This window comes from Lithobates pipiens, unplaced genomic scaffold (assembly GCF_037356315.1).
Source record: "Lithobates pipiens isolate NorthernLeopardFrog02 unplaced genomic scaffold, aLitPip1_a1.2 Scaffold_18, whole genome shotgun sequence".
Classification (NCBI taxonomy): Eukaryota; Metazoa; Chordata; class Amphibia; order Anura; family Ranidae; genus Lithobates; species Lithobates pipiens.
The window spans coordinates 488716839-488739009 of NW_027507758.1; the positions used below are offsets into that span (position 1 = coordinate 488716839).

The window sequence follows — 22171 nt, forward strand, 5'->3', positions numbered from 1 at the left end:
TCAACTTTTGTTATTTCAGATAATGCCAGCAGGGACAATTGCAGAGCAAATTTCAGCCATTTCACCATGAACCAGAAGACCTTTGATGCGCATATGACCAGCTTTAGATTATTTCCAGTACATTGGTAGCATAGTAGCATCATTAATCACCGAAAAGTTGGAAAAAAAACAAAGTTTGACACGTTCAACCGAACAATTACACACTGTTCACCATGCCTGGTTTCACATTATACATTATTTACACAACACAAGCTCTTCATTCTGCCTGGTATCACACGTTACATTTTTTATTTTGGCAGGGTAACTTACTCTGAATTATTTAACGATAATAAAATGATGGTTAAAAAATAGATTGTCCTGTGATCAGATGACTGCACACCCATCCACTGTCTACTGTCCCTTGTTACTTTTACATTTATTCTCTGCTATCTTCCAGTGCAGGCGTGATTGGTATCAGGCTTAGACAAGTGATGGCGAACCTTGGCACCCCAGATGTTTTGCAACTACATTTCCCATGATGCTCACCTACACTGCAGAGTGCATGAGCATCATGGTAAATGTAGTTCTAAAACATCTGGATTACCAAGGTCCGCTATCACTGCCTTAGGCTGGATTCACACCTATGCACGTTTAGTGCTTTTTGTATTTTTCAGATTTGCACTACAGTCGATTTAACATGGTTTCCTATGGAACTCGTTCTGTAGTGCAAATCTTCAAAATGCAAAAAGCACAAAAAATGCATAGGTGTGTATCCAGCCTTAGACAGCTCTTATTTAACATACACTGGTAAACAAGGTCCTTGTTACACTCTAAGCCCTTGTACACACGGTCGCAAAATCCGTCGGAATGTGTCTTATCGGACCGTGTCGTCGGATAATCCGACTGTGTGTGGTATGCATAGGATTAATTCCGTCGGAATATCCGTCAGACCCAATTTTCCAACATGTTGGAAATATTTCCCGACCAACTGGGCCGGTCGGACATACTCCGATCATGTGTAGAGAATTTTGATCGGACCAAGTGCCACGCATGCTCAGATCAAATTCCTACATCAAAGCTATTGGCTACTAGCCTGAATGTAGTCCCATCGTAATTACGAAATTACGTCATCATGTTCTGAAAGATCGGATTTTTCGCCATCTTTGTCTGACTGTGTGTATGCAACAGTTTCGGACAAGATCCGACGGACAAAATCCGATGGGCAAAATCCGACGGATTTGGTTGTGGAAATCTCTGACCGTGTGTACAGGGGCTAAGGCCTGATTCGCACCAATGCATTTTTAGTGCTTTTTGCATTTTGCAGATTTGCACTACAGAACGTGTTCCATGTTAAATGGACTGTAGTGCAAATCTGCAAAATGCAAAAAGCACTAAAAATGCATAGGTGCGAATCAGGCCTAAAAACCATACTATGCAAAGCATTAGGTTTGAAAATGTTTTCAAAGAATTGGGCATATGTAAGGGCTAGTTCACACTATGGGGGTTATTTATGAAAGGCAAATCCACTTTGCACTGCAAGTGCACTTGGAAGTGCAGTCGATCTAAATCTAAGGGGTAGATCTGAAATGAGGGGAAGCTCTGCTGATTTTATCATTCAAACATATGGAAGCTAAAATGATGTTTTTTATTTTCCTTGCATGTCCCCCAGGATCTACAGTGACTTTTCTTCCAAGTTCACTTGAAGTGCAAAGTGGAATTGCCTTTCGTAAATAACCCCCTATGTCCGCTGAGCTGACAACGCAAGCTATATACTGTAAACATGCTACAATGGATATAATTGTTTTTTATGTGTCCTGTTCACACTATACACGTGTGTTGGTGTCCAAGAAAATTCAGCTCAACCACTGCAGTGTGAGGATGTATCTGTGAGTTTTCGGGGGCATTCAGCCTGTGTTTGGCATCAGTTTGAGACACTTCTGAGATCAGAGTTCATTGACAGGTGCTTTTGACCTGCACTCGATCGTCTGTTGATCTGAATTGAACTTCCTTCTAAGCTGAATTCACCTGCTTAAACCCTATTGACTTGTATAGAGAGAAAATAATTTTTGAGAAAGAAAAACCCGACTAATAAAAAACTGCGAGAAGGAGCTCTTTATTGTAGAAGAGACATGCAATTAGGGTTACCACATTTCCAAACTACCATTCAGGGACAACAACCCCTCCCCACTAAAAAAAATCATTTTTGATACCTTTTTTGCCAATTTTTGGAAAAAACAAACAAACACTGGTTACCAGTTTAGACAGGTGGTATACAATGTGCACCTGCTTTAACTAAGTCACTTAGGGGGTTATTTACTAAAGGAAAATCCACTTTGCACTGCAAGTGCACTTGGAAGTGAAGTTGCTGTAGATCTGAGGGGGACATGCAAGGAAAATAAACAGCATTTTAGCTTGCACATGATTGGATGATAAAATCAGCAGAGTTTCCCTTCATTTCAGATCTACCCCTCAGATTTACAGCGACTGCACTTCCAAGTGTACTTGCAGTGCAAAGTGGATTTGCCTTTCGTAAATAACCCCCTTAGTGTACATCACAGGGGTCCCCTTAGTCTGTCTGTAAAGTGGCATATCTGTAGCATGCAGAGAACCTGCTGCACCAAAAATGACATATCTGGGGAAAAAAAACAAAAAAACAAAAAGAAAAGTCAAATCACATTTAAATTGTCTCGCGGTTGCAATTGCCAGCAAAAAATAAATAAAAAATATGGTGTGGGGTCCTCCCCATTCCATATCAGTCTGGTATGGATTTTAAGGGGAAACCCACATCAAAAAAACAAACAAACAAAAAAAAAAAATCTATACCAGACCCTTATCCAAGCAAGCAGCCTTTCAGGTCAAAAAAAAGGGGGGACGAGTGAGCAGACCCCCCTCCTGAACCATACCAGGCCTTATGCCATCAATATGAGGGGATGTGCTTTGGGGTCGGGGGGGGGGGCATGTGTGAGAAAAGACACAACACTCTCATCCCAAAGTACCGTGTCCCCTTGTTTAATCACTTGCCAACCGCTGCACGCAAATATACATTGGCACAATGGCAGCGGTGGGCAAATGGGCATACCTGTACGTCCCCTTTAATTGGCAGGGCTAGCGGGTGCATGCGCGCCTGCTGCATACAGCGTGACCCGCGGACTCGATGACCTTAACGACCAGCTGTTACCCAATCAGGACACAGAATGCACTGTGCAGGGTGGCTATGTCAGTTTAATTCCGGGACACTGTATTGTCCAAGAATGAAAGTGCCCTGTACCGGGGACAGACCTGCAAAATGTGGGACTGTCCTGGGCAATCCGGGACACGTGGTCACCCTATATACAATACCTCTTCTGCAATAACAAACATGTAACTGCCTGCTTGCAGTATTCTATTGAATGCCCACTGCAAGCATGATGTCATTCCCCAACCGGTCAATTGAGAGGCTGAAAACCTGGCACCTGGAAGTAGCCAGGGAGAGGATGGCAGCGCCTAGCGAGGAATTAATGGTCGCATCACTGGAATGAGGAGGTGAGCATTTCTGTGAATTTATTTCCACTTCCAAAAAAAATATTATATATTTCAGCTTACCAGTTCTTTTATGTGGTGTCTGTATTATTTTATTCATTTTTTTTTTTATTAGGTTTTTCTCTTATTTTCACCTGGCGATCGTTCCAGTTGCACACCACCTGTCCTAGAATAACAATGCTAACTCACTGTACTCTATCTATGGAGAAACAGCTTGTCACCCTAGGACAGGATTATTGCCTTCCTCTATAACATAGATGGGAGCTGCTTTTCAGTGCACAGATATAGCTGGGAATAATGTAAATAATAAGACCTTTTGCACAGTTGGCTTTAAACCCCACTGCACGAGGCTCTGGCATTTAGCAGTGGGCCTCCAGCCCTGCTGCTGGCATCCTGTAAAACTTGGTGAGAGCCTGAAAGTTGCTGTGTCTAGATGGGGCTTCTACCCACACCTTAATGCACCCGGGTTAAACATCCAGTATGTGGGGAGGTGCAGCGTTGTGCTGCGGCAGTAATTACAGACTCTTGGACTCTTTGGACATGTGCAGAATGATTCGATTCACTATTTAAATAATTTCATTTAGTTAATTCCTTAAATTGGTTTTTGTAATTCCGTTTGTTCCATTATTCGTTTTCAATTCAAATTCGATTCAAAATCAGCATTCGCATTCAAATTTAATTCGAATTTCAGATGAAGGTTATATTCTTTCTATTTTATTCTATTCAGTTGTTTTTATTATTCTATCTATCTACCGATGTATTCTGATCTATTCTATTCCCTTAATTTCTATTCTATTATTTTATTTTCTATTCAGTTTTGTTCTGTTTTACTCTATTTTTTTCTATTCTGTTCTGTTTTACTCTATTATTTTCTATTCTATTCTATTCTTTTCTTTCTATTCAATTTTCTGATCTATTCCCCCCCTTATTCCTGATCTATTTTCAATTCTGTTTTGTTTTATTCTTTCTTTTTCAAAATTCTACTTGGCATTACTCTAGTCTTTTATATGCTATTCTATTTGATTCTATTTTAGCTTTCAAATTCGATTTCGGATGAATTTTGTTTTGTTATTTCAGATTCGTTTAGATTTGTTACTATTGTAATTTGGATATTCAGATACATCTGAATTTCCGAATAACAAAAAATTTGTCCGAATTTAGATTTCGGAGCAAAACGAACCACACATGTCTAGTATCAATGCAGAATCCAGTAATTCACAACAGACCCAGGAAAGCACCTGACCAGGAACACTTATGGCATGTATCATTGTGTAGCAAAGCAGGTCTCAGATGTGTTGACAGCTTCTGTCACGAGGGGCACAATGTGGGTTGGTCCGGACCCAAGTGGAGAGCCAACCCACATTAGCACCCGAGATGGCTGCTAGAGTCACATGGGGTGGCAGCATTCAATCAGATAGCTTCCCCAGTGACCCTGAAAACCACAGAGGAACCATTGACTTTCTCTCCCCTGCAATACCACTGTGGTTGAGCGCCACCTGCAGTGGAGAATATAGACTGTACCTGCCTACAAGTGTGCATGGGGCCTTAGGGTGCAATATAGGTAGAAAGAATATAAAGTAATCAGCTGACAAGATTTCTGTCAGGAAACAGGTATTTGTTGCACTTATCAAAATGCTTCCAGTGGTATAATTTTACAGATCGAAGGAGATATCATTTTTAGGGTTTACAAACACTTACTGCATACTACAGCACAATCAATAGATTTTAAGCTGTAAAATAAATGCTTACAAATTCCACATTGTTCCACTCACCTCAGTCTTCCTAGTAAAACATTCCCCCTTGCCATAGCACTGTGGAGCTTCTGGGCTGCTGCCTTCTGGTGCGCAATCAGTGACTTTAACTACCACAACGAGACGTAAGGCCACAATGCATTTACTCACAGAATCATTCACAAAACCTAAAATGGAATCGGGATTGTTAGCATGTTATGGAATATCTGGGCTAAAGGATTCTCGACTACTACATTTACAAATATATATATACAGAAGTCAGCAAACATATGTTGGGATTTATGTACGGTACATATGGATTCTAACATATGATCTAATAATAATAATAAAAATAAAGTTCTATTTTTAACAATTTACACCATGAGCATGCGCAGCCTATTGCATTAGCGTGTGCACACTAAATCTGAAACACACGTGAATGCCACCTGCTGTCACAGGGAGGCGGCTCTGGTGGTGGGAGACAGTTGATTGGGAGCATATAAATACTGGTGTAACGTGTTATTAAAGTTTAACCTAGCATTTAATATACTCCAGGCATTTACACTGGTCACTGGCACCCCCAATCACCCACCTGGTGCCGCACCAGGATAATGCTAATGCACATGTGGTGATTAGGGGGTGCACATCTGGCACACCCTGTGTGCATGCCTATGATTTACACACATTTTCTATTGCTCTTTCAAATGATTTAATGAGCAACACCAAACAAGTGAGAGTAATCAATGAACTACTAATGCTATCAAGTAAACAGTACAGCTGTGCTTAAATCAGAAGTTTTAGGCTAGGTTCACACCGGAGCGATGCGGGAACGCCGCGAATCTGCTGCGTTTTCCCGCATCGCATGCCTCCCGCCGGCAGTTCACACTGCCCTATGCGGACTGCTGGGAGTGTCAGTGAAATGTTAATGACACCCCCAGATCAGTCCGCATATCGCAGTGCGATCTTCAAACTCGGACAGGAATCGGATCGCATGGTGTGAACACCCATGCGATCCGATTCTGCTGCGGACCAAAAAAAAGGGTCCCGTGCGAGTTTGCGGCGGGTGCGATGCGAATTCAGCCATACTATCTGTATGGCTGAACTCGCATCACACAGAGATCGGATGTGATTTGCACTGCAGTGCGGTGCGAATCACATCCGGTTCTCGCTGCCGCAGCGGTGTGAACCCAGCCTTACTCAGCTTACCTTAATCTGTAAGGCCGCGTACACACGGGCGGACTGTCCGCCCAACTAGGTTCGTCAAACAGTTTGACAAACAGTCCGTTCAAAATTTGCATGAGCGGACTTGACCACACACGACGAACGAACAGTCCGCTGAAAACTTGCGCGATGACGTGAACGGCACGTACGACGGGACGAGAAATTCGGCGTCCGATACACTGCAATGGAACCTTCGCCGTGTAAATTCTTTCTGAGCATGCGCGAGACTTCGTTTGCCGAACAAGCCTACACACGAGCGGACTGTTCGCTCAAACCAAGTTTCAGCGGACAGTCTTACGGAAATTCCGAAAAACTTTGTTCGTCAGACTGTCCGCTGAAACTGTCCGCTGAAGCCCACACACGAACGGACTGTCCGCTGAAACACTGTTCAGCGGACAAAGTTGGACGAACAGTCCGCCCGTGTGTACGCGGCCTAAGGCTGGATTCAAACCTATGCAGTTTTAGTGCTCTTTGCATTTTGCAGATTTGTACTACAGAACGTGTTCCATAGGAAACCATGTTAAATGGACTGTAGTGCAAATCTGCAAAATGCAAAAAGCACTAAAACTGCATAGGTGTGAATCCAGCCTAATTCCCTGCAACAACAGGAGGCACTGCTCTATACAAGTTCAGTAAGGCTGGATTCACACCTATGCATTTTTAGTGCTTTTTGCATTTTGCAGATTTGCACTACAGAACGTGTTCCATAGGAATCCATGTTAAATGGTCTGTAGTTCAAATCTGCAAAATGCAAAAAGCACTAAAAATGCATATGTGTGAATCAGGCCTTATGGTCCATACACACCATCCAAAAATCGGACAACAGAACGTCCATTTTTTTTTTTTGCATGCAAGTCCCATATTGAAAATGGAGAGGTTACTAAAGTTACGAGAAATTGTCATACGACAGAATAAAAAATCAGATGTAGTGTCTTGTGTTGTAGTGTATTTCTATTGTATTTTCGCACAACAACTGTACTAGTTAAACGAAAATTGTACAATCTGGTATCGTACGAGAATTTTTTTTGTGCTTGCCCGATCGGATAATGTCAGATGAACTGTCGCAATCGGCTCTCGAAAGCTCTGTACTAACAATCTGATTATCACATGATCGCTTCGAAATCGGTATTTTTCGTCCCATTTTCGGATTCTGTGTACAGGCCATAAGACTGCAGTAGACTCTACTGTGTAGCTTTCTTTCTTACTGATTTTCACACCACCTGTCACATACAACTTTTGAAGACAGTTTTCAATATAATTGTTTGATGTATTCTTAGCACTGCCATTTTTTACATTAGCTTTATGCATGTGAGCGACAGCATGTTTCAGGAACACAAGTAACAGTGTTTTTAGCCTCGAACACAGTCTGATTGTTGGACGAAAATCAGAAGGGAAAAGTCTAAAGACGAGCTGTCTGCGGATTTTCGGATCGTAGTATGGTGCATTTGACAGACGATTTTCCTTTTACATCAGACAAAAGCTGGATGTGCAGGCGATAACATTTTTGTCTGATGTGAACTCAACGTCTGATTTTTGGATGGTCAGTACAGAAATCCGTCACACAAAAGTCTAAAGTACAAACACGCATGCTTGGAATCAATGAACGACTGGGAAGAGTTTGGTCTTGTAAACTACTGTTCGTGATCTAGAATTAATATTCATGATGCGGCAATTATTATTATTAATTGATGAAGTGTCAAAATTCTCATCTTCTTTAATGGGACAATAATGAAGCTGCTTTGCTGGTGCAACTGATGCCAAACGTATTTTAAAAAGAATTTGTTTTGTATAATCTGAAAATCATGAATCAATGCTAACCAAACTTCTACTAACATGAAATTAGCAGAAGGGGCCCAAAGGCTGGCGCTTGAGAAATTAACTTCGTCTTTATACCCTCATAGTACGTCACTACGTTTGTGTTTGCCAAACGGCAATTTGTGGATAGTTAGTATGCTATACAAAATCCTGCACATGCCCTTTTGACAAAAATCAGACGATTGGCCGTCCAACAATCAAACCGCGTGTACGAGGCTTTATGCCGCGTACAGATGGTCAAACTTTCCGACGGGAAATGTTGGAGACAAGTTTGTTGGCTGAAGACGGGATCAAACCGCCGTTTTACACAATGGAGAGGATTAAGCCCTTAGGTTCCACAGTGACTGATTTTACTGTTGTGGGTTTAGTAACACTTTAAATTATTACTAGGTCCTGTAGTGACATAGAGTGGCAGAAGTGTGTCAGATGCAGAAGATTCTTTATACAGCTTAGGTCTTCAAGAGAGCATAGATACCAATCACAGGTAGAGGGATAGACCTGTAGTCTTCTTTTGCAAGGAGATTTTTTTTTACTTTGTTTAGGAGGCAGCAGAGTCACTAATAAAGAGCAGTGTGGCACAATCAAAAGATTAGAAAACTATTTCTAGCTTGTGCCTCTACCAGTCCAGGGTTGAACAGATAGTTGACAAATGAAAGGCAGTACAAGTCTACATTGCCTGGTAGAGGACACTCTATAAAGATCAATACAACGATAGTGAGAGTGGAGGCATTGCTTATACTAAATACCACTCTTCTTTATAAGTCTACTATAAAAACCAGAATTTGGTTCATAGGCTATTCAATGAAGGAAGCCACTGCTTTCTAAGAAAAACCCTTGCTGCTTGTTTAGGTTTGTAGAAGGTCCCTTGTATGGTCCACTGTGTTTTAAGGTTCTGAAGGCCAAAGTGTAACTTAATAAATGGAAATGTAGTAAAGGACTGCATCAGGGCTGGGAAACCATTATGTCACAAAATAAAATAATAAATCAACAGCAAAACAGGACATAACATATATGAATAGTAAAATTACACAAAGACAATGGTACAAAGGGATAACTAGGGTTCTTAGACCACAACTGCATATGGGAATTCAGAGAAACATATAAAAATGTCCAGAGAAGTCTGTGGTGTATAGTTCCATAAACAGATCCTTATAGCTTGTGGGGATACGTTTTTGCTGAATCCAGAACATCTTTAAGCAGCACCTCCAGGAGGCTGAAGAGATCTCTATAATTGCAGATAGAACACAGATTGTGCAAAGTGTACTGGAAGTCGTACAGTTATTAAAAAAACAACAAATGACAACTCACATAAAATCAGTACAAATATGCTTATCTTCAATCATAGGTCCAGGTCTCAACAAAGGCAAGGCATCAGGGCATACACACAGGATTGACAGATGTGGAACCTGTAACAGCTGAGAAGGGCACCAATCTAAGTGCAGCATAATAGTAAAGGTAATGCGGATAGCACAGGACAATTGGCAACTCACTCAAGCCTCAAGGCTTGACAAAGAGGCAGACCTCAAAATGTGTAGCCACGCCCCCTTGACATCCCTTCTTGGCTTCCTGATTGCCTGGACACCATATACAACTCAGATATCAGCAGTATGCTTTGGATTTTGACTCAGACAGCTGCTAAACTGATCAACTATCACCACTATCTTCCACTTCATGCACTTCCCAGCTGTTTCTGAGCGATTGGCCAACTGTCTAGTGCTATCCACATTATCTATAATGCTGCACTTAGACTGGACCCCTCTGATGCCCTTCTCAGCTGTTGCAGATTCCACATCTGTCAATCCTGTTTGAATGCCCTGATGTCTTGCCTTTGCTGAGACCAGGACTTATCATCAATGATAAGCATATTTTTATTGATTTTATGTGAACTGCCATTTGTTGTTTTTTAATAAGTGTCCAATATCCACTACACTTAGATGCACATTCTTCTGTGTTTTATCTTGCATCTACAGGTAGCATGATTTCTCCAACCAGGTAGTGTTCGAAGTTTCCATATTCAATATACTACCCACATAAGCAGATATACCTTCCAACAAATCAACAATGTCAATGCTCACTGACATCATTGAATTGCTGGAAGGTCCGTCATCATTGATTTGGGACTATCATCAGTGCTCATATTTGCTCATAGGTCCATTTTATTATATTGGACACACTACCAGGACAGGTTCTATGGGACTTCACCTCCCGGTCATTTTAAAAACAACATTGTCAAACTTGTCTTTTAATTACACTGTGGGATATTTCGGAGGAGGATCATTCAATATGTAATACATTCTTTTGTATTAAGATTGACTAGGTTTGGGAGTTTTTGCAGGTTCACTGACAATAATGACATTGGGACTTTCCACTGGTTACCAAATAAAGGTTGTTTTAGGAGTTCTCTGTTTTATTTTCAAATTTTTACGTAAACTGGAACTTTAGTCAGAAAATGAAGTCCTGCTAGATCACCTCAGGCTGGCTTCTTTTGCAGGTATAGCTATGTAAATCATTAAAAATTAGTGCCTATACTGTTTAAAATTCAGGAATACACTGGGTTGATTTACTAAAGGTAAAAAGATTTGCGCTGCTCCAGAGCTTGGTAGATGAGATAAGGCTTAGCTTTGCAAAAAATACCCAATCGAGAGCAAGGAAAATAAATAAAAAAACAGCATTTTTTCTTGCACATGATTGGATGATGGAAGTCAGCAGAGATTCTACTCATTTACTAAGCTTTGTAGCAACCAGTGTTAATTCTGGGAGCAAATTTTCGATTCAGTTTTAGTCTTATGCCCCGTACACACGAGCCGAATTTCCGTCAGAAAAATCTTGGATGGTTTTTCTGACAGAATTCCGCTCAAGCTTGGCTTGCATACACACAGTCACACAAAAGTTCTCTGAACTTTCGATTGCCAAGAATGCCGTGACGTACAACACTACGACGAGCCGAGAAAATTAAGTTCAATGCTTCAGAGCATGCGTTGAATTGTTTTCGAGCATGCGTAGGAATTTTGCGCGTCGGAATTGCTACAGACGATCAGAATTTCCGATCAGAACTTTTTCCGACTGAAAAATAGAGAACCTGCTCTCAATCTTTTGTCGAAGGGAGCATACACACGGTCGCATTTTCCAACCAAAGGCTCTCATCGGACTTTTGCTGGTGGAATTTCCAATCGCGTGTAGGCAGCATCAGTCTTAGGACTAAAATGGCATTTTAGTTTTAGTCCCATTTTAGTCTTCTGCAATTGTTTTAGTTTTAGTCGTATTTAGTCGACTAAATCTCCAGTACATTTTAGTTTACCGAAATGTCCTACGTTTTAGTCGACTAAAATCTCCAGTATTTTTTTGTTGACTAAAACTAATTTTAGTCATCTAAAATCTAATAGGTGTAATTAAATTGTAATGCATTAGTTAACATTTCTCTACAATTTCCAAACTCATTATATACCGCTGGAGTGAAAAATCTCATATATTATTTAAGGTATTGAGGTATGAACATGCACTACAGATCAGTGTTCATTTTGAAGTCAAATTTCAATTTAGTTTTAGTCTGATGCCTTGTACACACGGTCGGACATTCCGACCACAAAATCCGTCAGATTTTTTCAGACGGATTTTATCCGAAACTTGTGTTGCATACACACGGTCGCACAAAGTTGGTGGAAAATCCGATCGTTCTGAACGAGGTGATGTACAACACGTATGTCGGGACTATAAATGGGCCAGTAGCCAATAGCTTTCGTCTCTTAGGCCGCGTACACACGGGCGGACTGTCTGTCCAACTTAGTCCGCTGAAACACATTTCAGCGGACAGTCCGCTCGTGTGTGGGCTTCAGCTGACTTTTTCAGCGGACAGTCTGGCGGACTAAGTATTTCGGAATTTCCGTAATATTGTCCGTCCAACTTTGGTTTCAGCGGACAGTCCGCTCGTGAGTAGGCAAGTTGGACGGACTAAGTATGGCGCATGCTCAGAAAGGATATACACGGCCGAAGGTTGCATTGCAGTGTATTGGACGTCGTATTTCTAGTCCCGTCGTACGTGCTGTACACGTCATCGCGCAAGCTTTCAACGGACTGTCTGTTCATCGTGTGTGGTCAAGTCCGTTCATTCAAAAGTAGGACGGACTGTTCGTCGGATTGTCTGACGGACTTAGTTGGCCAGACAGTCCGCCCGTGTGTACGCGGCTTTAGTTTATTCTGAGCATGCGTGGCACTTTGTCCGTCAGAATCGTCTACACAAGATCGAAATTTATGCGATCGGATTTTGTTGTCGGAAAATTTTAGATCCTGCTCTCAAACTTTGTGCGTCGGAAAATCTGAAAGAAAAAGTTTGATAGAGCCCACACACGATCAGATTTTCTGACAACATAATCCGATATGACTTTTTCCATCGGAATTTCCAACCGTGTGTACAGGGCATTAGTCTTTTGACTAAAATGTAATTTTAGTTTTAGCCCCATTTTAGTCTTTTGACTAAAATGCCATTTTAGTTTTAATCATATTTTAGTCATCTCAATTGTTTTAGTTTTAGTCGTATTTTAGTCGACTAAAATAGTATTCACTTAGTCAACTAAAATGTTTTAGTTGACAAAATTAATGCTGGTAGCAACTGCTCTTGCAGCGTGCAACTGCACTTTGCAAAGTGCACAGCCTTTTTGCCTTTAGTAAATCCACCCTCACTGTCTCACCCTGTTCTGAACATGCTCAATTGCTCTCCATTTTTAGAAAAAATGCTGAGCTTGTAGAGGCCAATCTGCTGACAGCCCTAAAGTGGAATTAAACCCTCCTATCCTTTACAGCCAAGGAAGCTGTTTCTGCTTTATCTGCAACTGCTATGATGCTGCGCCTGTTATTAGTTATGACACCAGTCAATTGATGGTTTGACAGTTTGGTTAAGGACACAAGAAAATATTACAGTTAGCAATCCTGGCATTCCAGGAATCTAACTGTTTTTTGAAACCTTTAAATCAATGGGTTTAGTTCTATTTGCTGATTTACTGCTGTTCTTGGGCTCTGGGCTTCAGCAAAATGGCAGCCTCCAGCAAGTTGAAACAGGAGCAATGCTGGACACAATGTACAGCACACACTAATTTTGGTAGAATAATTATTAATGTGGAATGTTTGTTCCTTGCTAGAGAACATTATTTTTATCAATTTGTTATGGGTAAAGCTCCACTTTAAGCAAAGAAGGTAGTTTCCAGATTATTCAGGTGACAAGACACAAAATAATTAGAATTGGTACAAAAAGTTTCCAACAATGTCTGATGTGTAGAAGTTCTCTTATAATTGATATACATATTTTACATGCTATCTCTGAGCAATGAGAAGCGTGTGTCATGTACAACCTTTGGTGGGTAAAACTGCTTGGATGTATACCTGTCATGCCCTGTACACACGGTCGGGCATTCCAACAACAAAATCCATCAGATTTGTTCCCACAGATTTTGGCCCAAACTTGTCTTGCATACACACGGTCGCACAAAGTTGTCGGAAAATCCGATCGTTCAGAACGCAGTCACGTAGAATACGTACGACGGGACTATAAAGAGGGCAGTAGCCAATAGCTTTCGTCTGGTAATTTATTCTGAGCATGCGTGGCACTTTCTCCATCGGAATTGTCTTTAAATGATCGGATTTTGTTGTCGGAAAATTTTAGATCCTGCTCTCAAAATTTGTGTGTCGGAAATTCAGACGGAAAAAGTCAGGTGGAGCCCACACACGATCGGATTTTCCGACAACAAGATCCGATCGCACATTTTCCGTCAGAAAGTCAGACCATGTGTACAGGGCATTATTGTTTAACATAGTGCCACCTTCACTCTGCACATGACGACCTATATCTCTCAATGCATAAAGAATGTTTACTGTATTAAACTGTGTTGCTATGAATCATTCAGATGACCATGAGTATGAACTTGATTTCTATTTTCAGATTTTTACTTTCCAGTTTTTACAGAGTGCTGCCTATGACAGTAAATCACAAAGACCCCACAAAACTATTTGTGTGAGAAACAAGTAGGAAGGGATACAAAAAAGACCCCAACATAATGGCATACAGTAAAATGTGGACAGTAGCCTACATACCAATGAAATGATTGTTTCCAAGAGTCAGCATTTCTTCTGGAAAGACAAGGCCTCCTGGAGCTTGCAGTAGAGTGACACTCCGGCCGTCTATAAGGGAACACTGGTTGAAGCCTACAGCTGTCACTTTCCATAGCAGAATAAGCAAAGCAGTAGCATCCTGGGAGATTCTAGGGATCCAAGAACACAGGAAGGTATCAGCTTGTCACATCTAATTGTCAGATGAAAAGTTAGCAAGGATGCTGACAACCTGGATAAATTCCACTCCAGGCATACAGCATACAAACAAGATAGCGACCTATTTTTTTTTATTTTTTTGGCAAAACACCTGTTTTTCTTATCATTTTCATATGTCAAAAATGTAGTTGCAATTAAAATACAAAAATGTTTCTAGAGCCTTCCCAGGGAGTGATCTTCTAAACAAAAGATTATTTTGAACAAGAAAGGACAACACAGAAGCAGCAGAGGGAAGCAGTAGTTATGGCAAAGCTTTTTTGGCCATACGTCTCCTATGGATCACAGGAGTGCAGTTTGTTCTGCACTCCTGTGATCCCTTTTCAGACTACAGCCGGCTAAAACCCGCTGTCAGCTGATATCCCTCAGCCAGTCCAGGCTGGAGAAAGGTCTCAACTTTACAGTCAGGATCCACCCAGATGCCTGGATCGGCAGCTGGCTCAGCCTCTCAGCTGTGCCCCTGGGAGACTGAGCCAGTTGCTCCCTTTCCTCCCCAGATCAGTGCTCTAGTGAGTGCTGGAGGGGCAGAACAGCGAGCCGGTGATTGACTGATGCTGCACCCTCCTGGGTGAGTATAACGTTTTTTTTTAAATCTTTTTTACATACCCCATACTTCTCTTTTAAACAGTGTTTGATATATTGATGTTTACCAATCCCTAGATGAGGTTGCATTTGTTTAAATTTTTCAGGCTTTTTCTTTATTCTCACCTGGTAATCCTGAAAATATAACACTACTTATCCATGGGTGGCTACACTCAGTCCACCACTATATCTACATAGAGAGCCATGGCTGCCATCTAGACTGCGCTTCAAACATGTCTGCCTTTGTTCATGTTCAAGAAATGAGGCATGGATGAGTAACCATTCACAGAAGGAAAATAACTTTTTTTTATTCCAAGAGTGCTTCTTATGCCGTGTACACATGACCGGACTTTTCGACGGACTAGGTCCGACGGTCTTCCCGACGGACTTTCGGCGGAGGTCCGATGGACTTTCTGAACGAAACAGACTTCCTTTCGAGAGTCCGTTAGTTTTGGACGTATAATGTAAATGGGACTAGCAAAGTTCAATAGCCAGTAGCTACCTTTGCATCGTATTTGGTGCGTCGGACTAGCAAACAGACGAACGGTTGTCCCGATTTTTAGACTTGAGTCCATCGGATAGATTTGAAACATGTTTTATTTCTAAGTCCATCTGATTTTTGGGGGAAAAAAGTCTGCTGGAGCCCACACACAATGTAATTGTCTGACGGATTCCAGTCCACTGGACCAAGTCTGCCGGAGAGTCCAGTCGTGTGTATGCAGCATTACTCGAAGGGACAAGGACAACACATTTCTGGCAAAATCAATGGTAATTTTTGTACTTTCTGAGAATGCTGTGCAATGACGTGGAATCACTACCACCCAGAAAAAAAAAAATTTAATAATAAAGCAGCAACCACGTATCTGCAATATAATACATTTTTCTTTCTTGAATTTAGTTATTCCCTAACATAACTGCTACTGCCATCTCTTACATACATAGCCACCCAGCAGGCTGCACAAAGATTTAACATATTGCACCCCCAGTTCCCCAGGTTCTAGTACCTTCTGAATCTAAAGCTGTTTATAGACTGGCAGATGCTGAAAACAGGAGGTGAGACATCTGTCAGTCCTCACTTGGAACACCAGAACCTGCTGATTATGCTGAAAAAATGCAGGCATGGTAAACAATTTGTTCCTTATTCTGCATCAAAAAGGTAAAGAATGTCTCCGCAGATGACACCCGAATCCTGGGAAAACCATATATCCAGGCCAACAGTTCAGTTTACTAAAGTGAAAGATGATTGTGATTCCTAATTGTTGGTTATTTTTGTATCACTGACTTAACGTTGCCATTTGGACTGCTTTACTTAATAAACTATGTGAGTTCACCAACTGCTGGCAATCTGAAAAGCTACATCCAACTTCAGCAGCCAGTAACGTGCTGGGCAAACATAACTGCTCATGCTGATCAAACTTTTCTATGTTTCCCATAGCACCCCTCCCTCTGCCAAAACAACTCAAAACAAGCAAAAGTCCAACGTGAACCCAGGGGAAGAAGCCTTAAAGGAGAGGTCTGAGGGTTATAGAAGAAAATAATAAACATCCATACTCACTTCAATGCTGCACTATCAGTTCTAAGACTAAGTACTGAGAAATCACATGACCATTGATCACTCAGTTCTTGGTCTGTTTAAAGCAGAGTGAAGTCACTGGAAGTCACTGCCCTCCGCTGTGCTTCTCTAGGATGGGCTGGAGAGGGGAATAAGGCAGCTGACTTCCAATCTCAGTTGTATTCTGAGAGCCTGCTGTCAATCAGGCAGGGATCCTTCCAGAGCCTGGATTGGCTCTGTGACGTCAGTTGATAGGCAACCAATAGCCCACTATAACCCGCTATAAGCTGACTCTGGGTCAAAGAAGAGTAAAAGTGACCCACAAAAGAAGTATGACCAAAAACTCTTTGGCCGTACTTCTCTTTTAATATGCTGCTTGCTAGTGTACACAAGAATGAAACACAAGGTTTCCTATAACCATCTGAGGGAGTTTCCTGAACTGAACTTCCTCTGTAGCTCCTCTGGACCAACCTTGCCAAACATAAATAAGAAAATGTTGTCAATGATTCTGTATAGTTAAAGTGTTGTAAAGGCAATGCTCACAATCACTGCCAGCCCCTCTGCTATGACAAGATGTACCACATCGTGTCTGTGGTGTTTTTAAATTCTTCTGCTAAATACCTTATTTCACCTTGCCGATCTCCAGTCACATGACCGCCCGCCCCTCTCCTTCTCCGATCTATACACTACAGACGGAAGAGCTGAAATCCCACTCTGACATTTAGTGTGTGATCACATGACTGCCCCCTGCTATCCTTCTCCGATCTATGCTCTACATCTCCCAGTCTGCCTCTGCTGTACAGGGATTGCACTAGACTGATACCAAGTCAGATCCAGGTATATACACTGCTTGAATATAATAATAAATGCTATGCTTTATTAAAGCGGAGTTCCATCCAAAAGTGGAACTTCTGCTTTAAGCACTCCTCGCCCCTTTACATGCCACATTTGGCATGTAAGTTTTTTTTTGGGGGGGGGGGGCGGGTGGGTGCCAAGTTTTGAGAGGGACTTCCTGTTCCACTTCCTGCTTCTGACTTCAGTCAGCCTAGGTGACTCCTCCTCTCCCCATAGGTGGCCCCTCCCTCTCAGCAATCTCTGGGACAAGTCACAGGTCCCAGAAGATTGCCTGTCCACTCAGAGAGTGCAGCGCAACTTGCGCATGTGCATGCGCAGTGTGCGCCCAGCCGTGAACCCGCAAGCTGTCACGGCCGGGTGACCACAGTTTCTATGGTGGCACCGTGGAGAGGGGGAGAGTAGCAAGGCTTTGGGCGGCCACATCACTGGACTGTGGGACAGGTCAGTGTCTGTTTATTAAAAGTCAGCAGCTATGCTTTTTGTTGCTTTCAACTTTTAATAAACTGAAAACAGCCTGCAACTCCGCTTTAATGAATACAGAGGTAGATTAATAGGTGTCTTTTATATCTGCCTGGAGTTCGGCTTTAACATATGAGCGTTGTATATCAAAACTTACTTCACTGATGTGTTCTCTGGAACTTCAAATGTCACCAGCCGCCCACCTGAGGAGGTATTAGAACTGGCATTTCCACATGCAACGTCTGCAATCACCTGCAATGACAGGAAAATAAAACCATTATAAAGCTATTTTTACGGACCTTACGCCCACTCCAGCTAGACGTCATATAACATAATAGCTTCCTATAGCAACTCAAGAAATCATGTCAAGGTGGAACGCAGTAAAGGAACCACCTAGGGGTTAGTCTGTAGCAATGAATCAGACTGCAACTAATACTTCAATGAGCAGGTATGAAAGGAAAAGCAAGTGTCTGAATTGTTGTCTATCATCCTTCATTCCTGAAAGTTGCACAGCAGACACATTTACAATCTGGCTACTTTGAGCTGACCTTTCAGTAACTGTGAAGGAATACATTCTTGACATATCACAATAAACAACTGAAGCTGCCATTTGTCACTCTCAGTGGCAGAATAAGACGAGAAGTAGTATGCTCAGAGATTCCAGGTAAAAAGTGACATTTTTCAGAAAAGCTCCACCTCTTAGCATTAAAAAGCCATTCTTCAGTGACTTTGCCTAGGCTGAGATGATGTCATTACTCTGCTGCGGGCAGGAGAAAGCATTTCCTCTGCCTCCTCTCCCCCACTAACAGGACTATAACACTGTAAACTTCTAGCAATTCGCAAGGTGAGAGGATGTAGGAAACGGCAAATCTGTGTCAAACATTTGTAAGCATAACCAAGAACTGCAGAGGCATCAGTATGGCAGGGCAGGAAGTAGATCCTGACCCTGAACAGTGTTAATTTCGTTGACTAAAATGACTAAAATATTTTAGTCGACTAAATGAATATTATTTTAGTCAACTAAAATACAACTCAAACTAAAACAACTGAAATTACTAAAATACGACTAAAACAAAAATGGCATTTTAGTCAAAAGACTAAAATGGGACTAAAACTAAAATGCCATTTTAGTCAAAAGACTAACAGTAAAACTAAATTAAAATTTTACTTCAGAATTAACACTGTTCTGTAGTGCATGTTCATGCCTCAATGTAATAATAAATAACATATTCGATTTTTCACTCCAGCAGTATATAATGAGTTTGCAAATTGTAGAGAATTGTTAACTAACGCATTACAATTGAATTACACCCATTAGATTTTAGTTTTTTAGTTGACTAAAATGTACTGGAGATTTAGTCTACTAAATACTACTAAAACTAAAACAATTGCAGAAGACTAAAATGGGACTAAAACTAAAATGCCATTTTAGTCCTAAGACTAATGCCTTGTACACACAGTCGGGCATTCCGACCACAAAATCCGTCAGATTTTTTAGGATGGATTCGGGCCGAAACCTGTGTTGCATACAAACAGTCAGACAAAGTTGTCAGAAAATCCACTCATTCGGAACAAGGTGACGTTTGTTGCGTACGAAGGGACTACGTAGAGGCTAGTAGCCAATAGCTTTGATCTCGTAATTGAATCTGAGCATGCGTGGCACTTTGTCCTTCGGAATTCTCTTCAAACAATCGGAAAAAGTCCGATTGGATTTTGTTGTTGGAAAAATTTTGTTCCAGCTCTCAAACTTTTTCCAGAAATTGTAATATGAAGGAGAAGGGATCTCACCGCTCCAGGAGCACACATGAAGGCTGTAAACTGTCTCTTCGGCTGGGAAGCCACAGGTGCTGGCTATTACCACTAGCAACAGACGAATAACAAGCTCTGGACTGCCGCACTCTTCAGAAGACCACTTTCTTTTATTAGAAAATCACAACACAGCTCAACAAACACAGCGAACAAGGAAAAATTGCAGACGTTTCGCACTAGCTTTAGTGCTTATTCATAGCAGATGAATAAGCACTACAACTAGTGCGAAACTTCAGCAATTTTTCCTTGTTCACTGTGTTTGTTGAGCTGTGATGTGATTTTCTAATAAAAGAAAGTGGTCTTCTGAAGAGTGCGGCAGTCCAGAGCTTGTTTTTCGTCTGTCTCAAACTTTTTCCGTCGGGATTTCCGACGGAAAAAGTCAGATAGAGCCCACACACGATTGGATTTTCCAACAACATAATCCGATCGGACCTTTTCCGTCGGAAAGTCCGACCGTGTGCACAGGGCATAAGACTAAAAATAAGTCGAAATTTGCTGCCAAAATTAACACTGACCCTGAATAAAGCCTGAACAAAAATGGCTAAATCCTTCAATCGCTCTGGAAAAAAGCAGATGTAAGAATTATCAGGAGGAGTAGACTAATTTCTGTGAAAGGTAATATATATCTGGAAGTGTTAAAGCGGTAGTAAACAGCGGCAGTTAAAATAAAATAAAAAAACACCTGTAAGGAAATTGCATAATGTGCTAGTATATATCTAGCACACTAGCACATTATGAAACACTTACCTTAGAACAGTGATGGCGAACCTTGGCACCCCAGATGTTTTGGAACTACATTTCCCATGATGCTCGACTACACTACAGAGTGCAGGAGCATCATGGGAAATGTAGTTCCAAAACATCTGGGGTGCCGAGGTTCGCCATCACTGCCTTAGAACAAAGCCCTCCAACAGCATGCTGTCACCACTGACAGGACTTCCATCTTTCCCAAGTCTTTCTTCCCAGCTCTGGCTGTATGAGTGGCTGCAGTCGCAATAATTTCACTCACACGCATGCGTGTGGGAGCCCTCGGCTCCTGCGCGAAGCTCTGAAGGTCCAGCATATTGTGACGTCACCTCCTGCATCCAGGGTGAATATCTCCTAAACAGTTCATGTTTAGGTGCTATTAATTTTACCTACAGGTAAGCCTTATAATAAGCTTACCTGTACATAAAAATCACAAAGCGGACTTTACTACCGCTGTAAGCCAGCATGGATACATGGATTGACATTTTTGACAGTTCAGCAAGTAGTGGTAGTATTTTGATCCATGCATGGGCAGGCTCATTGTACCCAAGTCAATACATCAATGGACTTGGGTACAACCAGCATGTCTGATTTTTTACATGTGATTACTGCCGGTGACTATAGCCACTAGCAGTAATCATTGTGTTTTCCCAGCTGGGGTTTCTGTGCCCCCTGCCAGCAGAAAATAATAGTGCAGCTGGAGGCATTCCCCATCAACACGGGCTGTGTCAATGGGGGGAATCAAGTGCTTTTTTTTTTCTTCCACCCATAGTGGAAGGAAGAAAAATGGAGTCATGCATGGGATGTCTTACAATGACACAATATTTATCATGCATGTTAACGTATACCTTATGTCAGGTCCTCTTTAAGGCAAATCATGGGCTAGCAGATCCTTAATGGCTTTGAAGATACGTATGTACCAGTACAAAGAAATTCCTCAGAACTCAGCTCAGATAGCCCATTTGGGACCTAATTAAAAACCTTCTCTAGCATTATGATAAAACAGAAGTCGGAGTTGCAGATGTATTGCTCTTTCCAAATGCACCTTCCTTGCTAATTATAAATTGATGAACTGCTTGCCAATCACAGGAGAAATTTCATCAAACAAGAGCTTACATAGCTCAACAGTATTACATAGAAATTGTTCATGTAGTTCAGCCATTTTTCTTTGCTGTTTTACACATCAGCGATATGCGACTGTCCTAGACCAGTAAACACAAAAAATATATCAAGGTGCAAACACTAGTATTATTATTGATTCCCCACAGATAAGTCACAAAGTCCATAAAAGTCTATAGTAAATGATGCTCCGTGATGCTCCGTGCTCTTAGGTGGAGATTCGATAAACATAGAAGATTCATTGAAGAAGGAGAGGATCACCATAGTGTCCCATAACACATTTTGGAGGTCCACCAAAATCCCCTGTCGGACTCCAAGTGTCGGTGATCGAGCAGATACCCAGATCTCTCCCTGTAGCTGAATGATTTCAGAAACTGTGTGCTAGGGAAACCTTCTGGATTTATAATCTTGATGTTCTCTTGACAGGAGGTTTGAATGAAGGAATCAAAATCGCTACTATCCTCTAGCCTGT

At 41.5% G+C, this 22171-nt stretch overlaps 1 protein-coding gene across 1 annotated transcript in view; it reads right to left on the reverse strand.

The window, feature by feature from the left end:
* The window catches only part of DNER (delta/notch like EGF repeat containing), a 354000-nt gene that overhangs the window by 109513 nt on the left and 222316 nt on the right, over positions 1–22171 (reverse strand). The window contains exons 3-5 of the mRNA XM_077488540.1: positions 18182–18276; positions 14346–14512; positions 5271–5416 (exon numbers count right to left, since the gene is read on the reverse strand). Coding sequence (XP_077344666.1) covers positions 5271–5416; positions 14346–14512; positions 18182–18276 — 408 coding nt within the window. The remainder of the gene's footprint in view (positions 1–5270; positions 5417–14345; positions 14513–18181; positions 18277–22171) is intronic.